Source organism: Anopheles maculipalpis, chromosome 3RL (assembly GCF_943734695.1).
Source record: "Anopheles maculipalpis chromosome 3RL, idAnoMacuDA_375_x, whole genome shotgun sequence".
In the NCBI taxonomy this organism is placed as follows: Eukaryota; Metazoa; Arthropoda; class Insecta; order Diptera; family Culicidae; genus Anopheles; species Anopheles maculipalpis.
In genome coordinates this window covers 92157742-92168973 of record NC_064872.1, presented here as the reverse complement: position 1 = coordinate 92168973, position 11232 = coordinate 92157742, and the positions used below count along the sequence as shown (strand labels likewise).

Sequence of the window (11232 nt, the reverse complement as noted above, 5' to 3'; positions counted from 1 at the left end):
TGGAACTGCTGGAATTTCCACCTTCCTGCAGAAGACAATGGAATGGCTGGATAGATCAGTGATAATCGGCATGATTGATGATAAATGTTTAAAAATCTCCTATTGATAAATGTCTAAATCGATCCGAGAAAAAATTCTCCACTCGAAACTATTCAAATGGTTTTGCCGACACCAAAATTTGACTATTAAACAATCGAAACCCCTATTCTCTTTCATTCCTGCACACACATACGCACACGCATACGACTACATCATTCGTTCATGTGCTTTACTTGCGGCATCTTCTTTCGTTTTGTTAATGGAATTTAAATCGACGATGGAATTCTAACCTTTCCCACAGATATTGCGCGACAGTAGAAAACAAGCACTACGAACAGACATAGTGGTGAAAAAAAAAAAAACGATTGAATGACAGTGAATGAACGAACAGCGTTCCAGTGAATAACGCAAAGCTTTTAGCGTCCAAGCACACAAGAGTTAGATTTTTCCTTTCGGAAAGCAAAACACAAGAACAACAAAAATAAAACAAGTGAAGTGACAAATTTGAGCAATATCATACCCAGCGCAGAACAGGTGGTAAACGTGATGTCTTCTTGAGTGCGGTTTGAATCGTAAAGTGTTGGAAGTAGCAGACCGTTTGATCAAAATGACGGCAAGCGAAAGTCCCACGAAATCAACGGTGCGGCTAGCGAAAACAAACACCTCGCAACATAATAACACCTCTACTGGGGGAGCAAGCGCAACGGCTGGAGTTGGTAGTGGTGGTGGAGGAACAGTCATCACGAAACAATGGTGGAAGGTATGCTTTCTTTATGGAGGGAACCAGGAGAAATACTACCGCCAGATCTACGGCAAAGCGGCATCAGAGCGGTTGGCGGCTGCCAGTGCCAAGCAGATGACCGTCACGTCAGAAGACACGCACGGTGGTAGTAACGAACGGGCCAGAAGCTGTAATGCAAATGTTAAAGTCACCGGTAAAACCGTTCTAACAGGTCCGATGAAAAAGCTTTCACCGTCGAGTCCGTTCCGAGCGTCACCATCAGTGAACGGTTCCGCATCTCCTGCACTGGAGGATGGTTTTCGATTCCGCCAAGGGTCTCCGGTTATAAAATCGGCTTCCTCCCGATCGAGTCTTGCTATGCCAACAGTACTACCTGGACCTAGTGAGTGTTCTTCACGTCTGAATCCTCCCGTCGGAATTCTTCGGAAACGGGTGACAGTACTGGACGATTTGTTCCTACTGGGCAATAGCGTAGAACTGCTTGGCTCTGAGCTGGAGGGGGAAGTAGACGAGCAGCGGTCGGACAGTGGCATCAACGTGGATGCTCGGCAACCGTCACCACAGATAGCGGCCGAAGAACAACAGCGTTTTGAATGCCATCGGCCTGGCATGCGACGAACATTTCACCTTAGCGGAGATGAGCTACGCCTGCTCAACTTTGACCACGAGCAAGACAACGCAGGTTCTATTCCCTATGCTGTTTCCAACGGTACCTCTACGACGCCAGCAATATCTGCCCATAAGCAACAAATTAGTACCGCAAGCAATCCATCAACATCATCATCAACAGCAACAACGACAACATCGTCGTCAGCGAAGGCTTCCACCGGGAACCTGTTGCGACGGCCACTACTAAATGCCGCTGGAAATGCTGGTGGATCGTTAGCGGGAACACCGATTACAACGGGAGCTTCGGTCGCAGTGACAAGCAACAATGAGTGAGTAAATATTTGTGGTCACTTGCGAGCCGGCAGTCCGGCCGTTAATGAGCCAGACATGGCTGCTAGAACTCGCCAGCTTTCGGAAGAAACGCCGCCCTGCTTCCATCCAATCTCGTTTTGTGGCACCCTTTTGCAGTAAGAATTATGCATGCAAATCGTTGGGAAGGGTAGTGTCATTTTTTTGTATCTTTGTTTGGCTGAGAGTGAACGGCACAATTTTCACTGTGCAGCGTAACGCAAATAATGCATCAACGAGACAAAGATTGATACTTTTGTAGATAACGGTCATTCATTCGCCGTAGTTTCGAATGCCAAAAACTCAATACGATCTAAATGATTTCAGTTCATTGAATGTTCCTTCGTTGTGCTTTGTTTCTTGACTTATTCGCCATTTCGATTGGTGAGAATGTAGAATCTCGTCTACCTTACGGCAAAGGAGCAAGTAAATGATAGTGATTATGATAAATTAAATTTTCTCTTCTGCCCTTTCTCCTGCTACTCTTTTTCATGTGCTGTGCAAATGCAGGGAATTTTGAACGCTTTCAAACACCAATTTTCTGCCCGGACAGTACCGTTGGTGTCTGTGAATCATTCGTGTCCACTCTTGGTCTGGTCTGGACTTTTATTTTTTGAGAAACAACGGCATAAAAAAGACAACGCCGCAAATTGCACGAATACGAGAATGCTTAAGAAGTACAAGAAAATTGACCAATTTATGTTGGGGTCTTTTTTATCGGTTGACTAAATTCGCTTTTTCCGTTTTGGTTAATTTGAATGAGCGCGTGGTGGCGAGGCACAATGAGACGGAATGCATGTACGCTGCTTCATAATTGCACAAGCCACAATCACTGTTCTTTCGGAACTTTTCTCACGACACATCCTTTCCAATCAAAGGTACCAACGTGTTGTGTGACTCACACGGTTCAACGAGAATTAGGCTGTGTATTAGGTACCCTTTGTGTATCATTGTGTCTTACGTTCGAAAAACCTTGAAGCAATCTAAAATAACGCGGTTGTGCATCGGTAAACACTGACGATGGGTGCTTCCACTGACCTTGCACGGCCCAGACGAATCCTCTCCCAACTTGAGGCGCACACCTCTTCATCGTCACCATTGCCAATTATTGCGAAAGTTGTAAATTCGACATCTCACACACAGGTTGCTGCAGCGTACGTCGACGCCTCGAAGGGTTGAAATTTGTGGTTGGAATTTAATTTAGTGAATTTCTCTACACCTTCCCTCTGTAGTTGTGCACCTCTCACGTACTCGTCGGTATGATTCAAAATAGTCGAATTCGGACGCTGGTGAAAGGAACTTTGACGTAATGGCACGTAGTTGTTGCCAGCAATAAATACGTTGGACTTGGATTTAACCCTTCCAGATTACCATGCTTTGGCGCAATCGATTTCGACTTGTAAAGAGGACAGGCTTTTCAAGTTAAACCGGCCAAATTAAACAGTTTTGGGTAACGAAAAGCGAAAATTCAAGTATTCTCTGACTAGTGGAAGTGGACAATCGTTACCGGAATTGGGTACATACGTAGAGAAAAAATAAAAATGCGATATAATCGATTGGTTGTAAAAAAAAAAAAAACATTGATTTGTCTTATCCTGCACTTGAGATGTACCTAATTGAACAATCAAATTTATCTTGTGTCAATATCGACAACATCCCTCCGGAATCAGTGTTTAATTAAACTTCAGCACATATATGCAAGGCTATGAAATTCGAGCGGCCGGTTTATAAAAATAACTGTATGCAATTACTAATTCGTGTCGTTTTCTTTGTCTTTTACCTCTTCTAGAGTGTCATCGTTGAATCCATCAGTACAAATGTCGTATCCATACCAAAAATCGCATCATCAATCGCATCCGCAGAATGGGCATCCACAGCATCAGCTGTTGCTACAACAACATACCCATCAGCAGCAGGATATCTCATCACACCATGCCCACCATGCTCACGGGCACCCGTATGGCTACGATGTGGGGCGTAGTCCACTCCGAAGCCCACAATCGCCTCCTGTGTACAGCAGTAAGCCTCCACCACCTCCACCACAATCCTACCTCTATCAAACACCAACCCATCATTGCCCTCAGCCACTCTCAGGAGCGGGCCAGCCGAACGTACCAGGCATTCAGGGACACCATCCCCTGACTGGTGTGGTTGGTAGGAGTGGTTCGGCGGATTGTTTCATGCTACCACCTCTGCAGCCCCAATCACCGGACGGTTTGCCAACTGTGACGAACTCCAGCAGCACGGCCACGAATGCACCATCGTTGGGTTCTGTTTACCCGCATCATCAGGCATATTCATCGCTCGGATCGTCTCATCATCCGTTCCATTCGCCTTCATCGGCGGCTGCCCTCATTGGACCATCGATGCCACATCATCCGCAACAGATACCCTTTTCCTCGATACATCAACATCTTCTCGGAAACGGCACTGGAGGCCCGTCGACGGCACTTGGTTCAAACTCGATTGGAGGAGCCCAGGCAGGATCTGGAAGCGTGGGGATGATAGGTGTAGGTGGTGCTGGTGGACCACTTGGCGGTCCTGGCACAGGAGGCGGAGGGGGTGGAGTAGGAGGAGTTGGAGCAGGCGGTGGTGGAATCGGTGCTGGTGGCGGTATGGGAGGTCATAACTTCTCGCAATCGGATGATGATAGTGGTTGCGCACTGGAGGAGTACACCTGGGTTCCGCCTGGGTTACGTCCGGATCAGGTACGTCCCTGAATGTATTTTTCGTTCTTTGCAATTTTTTTCAGTTTCTTCCTTCATTAACCCTTCAGTGGAAAACGGACAGTTTAAGATTGAAACCTTAGCAGCAAATAAGTAGCTCATCTGAAAAAAACGTTTCGTTTGACTTACAGAGTAGATCGAATTCAATGGGAATGTTATGGTTCTTCCAACTCTCTGTAAACAATTTTATCTGTACCTACGGTCAAAGGAATTTCATAATTACACCCTGCGCAGACACATCGTGTGCGCGCCTTGGTCGCCCGTTCGAAGCTCGTGAATGGCGCTCGACGTGTTGTTTTCCTTTCTTTGCAATGCTTTTAAAGCTTTACACTGTTTCAACTTGGTGTGTCAGCTCTTCTTTGGTGGGTTCACGAACGCCATGGAACTTGTAAAATTTCGACCCCACGAAGAGCGAAAGAGAACAGCAAAATATATATATATATATAAATGGCGAGAAACTAGTTCGACAACATAATAAATGCACTGCTGTGTAAAATTATGAGTGAACAGGAACGACTGGTACAGGGAAGTAGGGTGAACGTGGAAACTTTCGCGACTTGGCCGGGGTGTATCGTCGTCCTTTGTCATTGCTACACATCCACTGTGTATGAAGCAAACAGAGGACAGGAAAGAACGAACGTTCTTTCCTGTACTCTGTTTTGTTTTAAAATTTACAGTATTATGTCATTGGAAGCTTTGGAGGGTATTCGATAAAATCAATTCCAGTTGATAACACGCTGATATTGGGGCTTTAAAAAAAACATGTCCACAATAAAATGACCAAGAAGGTTGATCGAGAATTCAATTAAAAGCGCTCCTTTCGTAAAAATAAGTGTCCCTCTACACCCACGAAAAGGAGAGGCTTGTTCCCAGCAGAGGTCGCAAAGGACAAAGCTGTTAAGTGAGAATGGAAATAAATTGTAGCATTTGCAAACCTGCTTTTGAGTATTATCTTTTAATCGAACTATGACGCCCTCGTGCAGCAAGAATACACATCTCCGTTCGCGATGGAGTCGGTCTCTTCTGGCGGTATCTTGGTGTCTAGAACATGTGCGAATCGTTCACTGAGACACTGGTGATGTCTGTATGGTGGAGACAGTTGGCGGGGGTTAGTGTTTCTGCCAGAGGTCCATTCACCTCCACGGGCCGCTAAGACAAGATCGAAGGAAAATTATCAGACCAGCGATGGAAAGTAGAGGGAAGGGAATTATAATTCCAGTTTTTGCATCTCCGGCAGCGTGCAAACTTACCCATAGCAGCACTTACACACACGCGTACTAATTACGGGCTAGCCGTCAACCGCAGTGTTATTGCTACCGTGCGCCCTAGGAGTTTGTTGCCCCACTATACTGCACGGAGTAACACTACGGTAATGGGTATCATCTGCTTCCGGTGAGCGCAGCACTCCAAACATCAGTGCGCGGTCGCACAATTGTGAATTGTGCCACCTCTACATTCGGAGCATGTTTCGGTTATCGGTGGCTTCGATCTCACTAGACGTCCACTTGCGAGTCACTGCCCGATTTGGAGTTCTTTCGATCGTAATCGAACCCGACCGGGATTGGATCAGCCGCACCGGTGTTGCGACATGTTTGCACGCGATTCTTTATTAATTTATGTTCCCCTTGTGCTGCCGAGGCCCTTTGCCACACGCGAGATTACCATTACTTCTTCTGGTGGAAAGTTTTTCCAGCTTTGAATTCAATGCTTGCCCGGTTCTGATGGCTACTACAGCTCAGATTCTGTCGCCCTGCCCTGATCTAATCTAATGAATGTCTTTGGATTAGCAATGGCAGCAGTGAAAAAAAACATGCAATCAAGCGCTCTTCTGACCATGCGCGACAGTATAATGCACATCTCTCAGTTGTTGCATGCGTATTCCCGTACGGTGGAAAGTTAATAAATAAAACCAACACCGCGCTGTGCCCGGCTATCCCGCTTCGATTATGGTCGTTTAGTGTACGGTGGCCGTGTAAAGAGAGAAAAAACGGCATAGTGCGGTTGCAGACACGAAGGAAGTAATTGGAAATATTTTTTAATCGGTCTCCCGGTTCAGCCCTCGAGCGATTGAGTGGACGATCGGGTAAATCGGTTTGAAGGGAAGGGAATATCAGTATCATTCATATGCAAATGTACGTAACGGCTGCTTTTGCTCAAAAGCGCCCTTCATCCAGAAAAGTGGAGAGAAATTCCAGCTTCTGCCAACGTCCGTTGGATCGGAATTCGTGTTTGGAACGCTACTTCTAACCGCCGGTCGGACGGTCGGACGGAGACTTCGATTATAGTTCGACGTTTTCACAGGTCCGGTTGTGGACATGTTGCTTGCATTTAATCACTCGTCTAGCTTGATCGAACACGTGGAACCGTTGCAACCACTTCCTTGTCTCGGACGTGCTGTTATCCTTTGTATCGTGTTTTTCTACTAACCACACCGATAAGGTGTAGAATTCGCTGCTATTGATCCGTGTGTCCGGTTTGTTTAACATTTTTCTTTATCGCTCGTCTGGTGCAGGTCCATCTGTACTTTTCCGCCGTCCCGGAGGATAAGGTTCCGTATGTAAACAGTATCGGCGAGCGACATCGAGTTCGACAGCTGCTTCAACAGCTTCCACCGCACGATAATGAAGTGAGTATTGGGAACTCAGGGGATGATTATTAGTGTTTCAGCTTTCTTTCCACAATCACCCTCAATCCCTCCTGTTGACTCCTTGTATCTTTCCGTTCCAAGGTTCGCTACTGTCACTCGCTGACCGATGAAGAACGTAAAGAGTTGAAGCTGTTCTCTGCCCAGCGTAAGCGAGAAGCTTTGGGACGTGGGACAGTCAAACAGATAACGACCACCTTAATTTGCGAGCGAGTAAGTGTCCTTGCAATAAAAAGTTATATTATTTTTTCGTCATTTATGAATATTTGCTACTTTTTTCGTACTTGTAGTGTGGAGAGTATGCGTCTTCCGGTGACATGATGGTGTTTGCGTCGCGGTTCGAACCCAACACCTGCTGGCATCCGGCCTGTTTCGCTTGCTTTGTTTGCAAGGAGCTGTTGGTCGATTTGATCTACTTCCATCGCGAGAATCGGTTGTACTGTGGTCGACATCATGCCGAAACACTCAAACCCAGATGCTCCGCGTGTGACGAGGTAATTCTCGAGAAAATTCAGTTACAAGGGGGAGAGAAATGTACACTTACTTTTCTGTGCTCTTTTGTAGATTATCCTGGCCGACGAGTGCACGGAAGCGGAGGGGCGCGCATGGCATATCAAACACTTTGCCTGTTTCGAATGCGACAAACAGCTTGGTGGTCAGAGGTAAATACGAACGCAATTATTCTATCAGAAGATGCATATTAATTTAATTATTCTCTTGTAGGTACATCATGCGAGACGGTAAGCCATACTGTCTACACTGTTTCGACGCCATGTTTGCCGAGTACTGCGATTATTGCAGTGAGCCCATTGGTGTGGACCAGGGACAAATGAGCCACGATGGCCAGCACTGGCATGCGACGGATCAATGTTTCGCCTGCAGTACCTGTCGCTGTTCATTACTCGGTCGTCCATTCTTGCCTCGCCGTGGTGAAATCTACTGCTCAATAGCCTGCAGTAAAGGTGAACCACCGACACCCTCGGATGGCTCATTACCAGCTGCCGCTGCCCTGCTACACGGCAACGCACGAATCAATCGAACTCTCGAGAATGAGCAGGAAAGAGAAGATGGTAAAGAATACGATCATACGAACGCCAAATCATACCGAAATTCTCCATCGCATCGGAGTACTCGATCGCCGGAACCGCTTCGAAGTCCGGACAGGAGTACAGTGTGTCTCTCACCATCACATATCGAAGCAAGCAATGCAGAGTCCAACTTTGATGGCAATGGAAACGATGAAATGACTCTGTCTTGCTACACGGCTGCCACCAGCATAACGACATCTTTGTCGGCTGCAACGGGTAACACCAGCACAACACTTGCCACTACTGCCACCAACAATACTGCCATCGAGTCGATAATTTCAGCCAACGATCATGAAGTACAAAGCCAAGAAAGCACCAAGGGCAAAAGCGATCGCGAGCGCCTGCTCAGTTCCGCTTCCAACGCAACAGGGACAACTTCGGACACGTCAAGTGGCGGTGTGGGTGATTCTAACCGACACCGCATTCCTCAGTGCTCTCCGGAATTGAATCGATTGTTACACAAAGATCGCAGTCGCCAGCCACTCGATCTGACCGATTTGGGCCACAGTCTTGAACAGCACTGGCAATCGGAACGTGCGGGAAGCGAAACAATCTCTGTTACTACGGCTGCGGCCACCGTTCGGACACAAATAGCAACAACCGATGGACCGATTCTAACGACCTCCATGCCCGAGCTGAACCGTTGTCTAGCACCAGGTATAGGATCGCCTCGGATAAGTAGAACCAACAGTCCAATGTCGATGCCAGTACAGGACAGTGTCGTAGCTATGGGCAATGATGAAGATCTAGACGAACAAAACCAAAACGCATCGGATGCGTCGCATTCTATCGTGGAACTTCCAACGCCTCCGCCAATAGGTAGAACGTGCACTAGCACATTACAATAGCATTACTTTTCATTTTATACTACGTTTTATTATTTCAGTTATCAAGAAGGAAGTACGATTCGAGGGAGATTTCCAGGACTCGTTACCCCGTACAAAGAGCTATTGTCAGCGTAACGGCGGACAGCGTAATCGAACAGCGAAATCATCCAAGCGAAGATCAGATTATGATCGCTATGAGCACGGTTCCTCATCATCCCGGCGTCATCATCACTCAGTGTCACAGCAACAACATCAGCACGATCGGCACGATCGCACTAGTGATCGACACGGTTCCTCTAGCAGACGTTCCCCTCGTCGTCGACGCCATAATACTCGCGACGAGCCAAGCCATCGGAGAAGCTATGCCTCGGATGAGGATGAGCTGGAAGAGGACGAGACTGACAACTACCGCCGACATCATCATTCCCATAATCGGGAACAGCGATCGATAGATGACTCGGACGTACGCAGCGTTTGCTCCACATGTTCATCCAGCTCTTCCAGTGCTGATGACAATGTGTACGAGCTGCCTCTCCGACGCACGTCGTACGGGGGTACTCGGATACACTATATGCCAAACAATTCGCTGGCGTGTGCCAGAAAACGGAAGCAGCTGCAGATAGCTGGTGTTGGTAGTCAACATTATGAGAAGGACAATAAGAACTGTATCATATCGTAGGTAAGCAGATCATAAGTGTGTTGTGTTGTCCCCTGTTCCAAAACTGTTACATATCTTCCTTGTCTGGTGGGGCGTTTTCCCGCTGCTAGATTCACGAATTTGAACGTGAAAGCAATATTACTTCAATAAGAAGCGAATGGTCGAAAAACAACCAATTCATAACACGATACTTGTTGAGGTAGCACGAAAGAAAAATAAATAATCTATGGCTTTGAGTTAAAATAATTTAACGTGAACATTGCTCTGATTTTAAATAATTTAACGTAAAGATTGGTTTAATTGTGATTAATTTAACGTACAAAATTGCTTTAATTTGAAATAATTTAACGCAAACTTCAGCGATAGTGTTTTTATAAGAAATAAAACACACTATTGTAGAACTAAATATCCGAAAGCTAAACAAACTTAAAAACTGCAACCGCTTCATTAACGACCCTTTCAAATCACTATCCTTTTTTTTTCGCACAAGGTGGCGCTCGGGCATGCGAGCTTTGGCGTCTAAACTTGTCATAGCCATGATATTTGTGATTTGGGGATAGCATACGAATTCTGGTTGTCAGTTTGGTTAGACGCTGTTTGTTTATATCGGTGCAAATAATTTAATTTTATTTCGACGTAAGTAACAACTTAAAACTGTATAGAATGTATTCCGTCTTGTCCAGCGAGCGCTGGATTGGGCGCAGAACCTATTACTTCACCGCAATCTGTCATATTTGAGCAACTCCATCTCCTTCGGTATCCTTAGCTATCCTTAGCTTATGCTAACATATCGTCCGGGCAGTCGACCCGCTACATGATAAAGGATTTCAAAATTATGGCCCTGGATTCGGCCTAGTTAGCCTAAGTATATGAGTGGAGAATACTCCTCATTGTACAGCACGCGGGACGGCCACTTGTGTTGCGCCTTCCTTTAGAATGATGTCATCGTTTCCTTTAGTTAACCCGGAGCGTGATTCGCTCACTTTTCCGGCAATTTGATTACCGGCTTGTGTGGCTCATCCCAGTACAGTTCGCAGTGCTCGATCAAGATGCTTTCTGAACGGCGGAAGGCGTTATTCATTCGTCTTGCCATTTTTGCCGGTAGTTTGCGTACCAATGCACACGAAGCGATAACCGGCGATTGCACCAGGCGACTCAGTTTGTCCGCACTGTCAACCTGTAGGAAGAAATGCTCATCAATACAGGATGCGTTTAGCTAAAAGCTGAACTAGTTTTGGCTTACCCGAATAATGTATATGTCGTGCTCAAAACAAAACGCTTCCATTAGCACCTCCTGCATGTGACTGCCGCTCTCGGAGCTAGGAGCCAAAAAGCAAAAGTTGTACTGTTCCGGATTAGCGGCCAAGCTTCGAATTGCACTGGCCAATCCAACAACTAGTCGCTTATCCTCCAGAGCGCTTAGCAGAGCCTTTCGGGCACTAGCGCCAATCCCAACAGTGTGGAATCCGTTTACCTCCACCATCTTTATGTCGTCGGATGCCTTCACAACCATGTTATGCTGCAATCGATTACCGGACGAGGATGCCAGTT

At 46.4% G+C, this 11232-nt stretch overlaps 2 protein-coding genes across 2 annotated transcripts; one reads left to right on the top strand and one right to left on the bottom strand.

Moving 5' to 3' along the window:
- The first annotated feature begins 613 nt into the window (after positions 1-613).
- Positions 614-9847, top strand: LOC126561361 (protein prickle-like). Its single transcript, XM_050217466.1, has 8 exons — positions 614-1719; positions 3528-4446; positions 6977-7090; positions 7193-7321; positions 7399-7602; positions 7673-7770; positions 7832-9015; positions 9083-9847. Exons 1-8 carry the CDS (start codon positions 647-649, stop codon positions 9700-9702), a joined length of 4341 nt encoding a protein of 1446 aa, XP_050073423.1. The 5' UTR covers positions 614-646; the 3' UTR covers positions 9703-9847.
- A 788-nt stretch (positions 9848-10635) lies between these two features.
- LOC126563203 (uncharacterized) lies at positions 10636-11232 on the bottom strand. The gene is made up of 2 exons (XM_050219829.1): positions 10925-11232; positions 10636-10858 (listed from the first exon to the last, which is right to left on the bottom strand). Exons 1-2 carry the CDS (start codon positions 11192-11194, stop codon positions 10661-10663), a joined length of 468 nt encoding a protein of 155 aa, XP_050075786.1. The 5' UTR covers positions 11195-11232; the 3' UTR covers positions 10636-10660.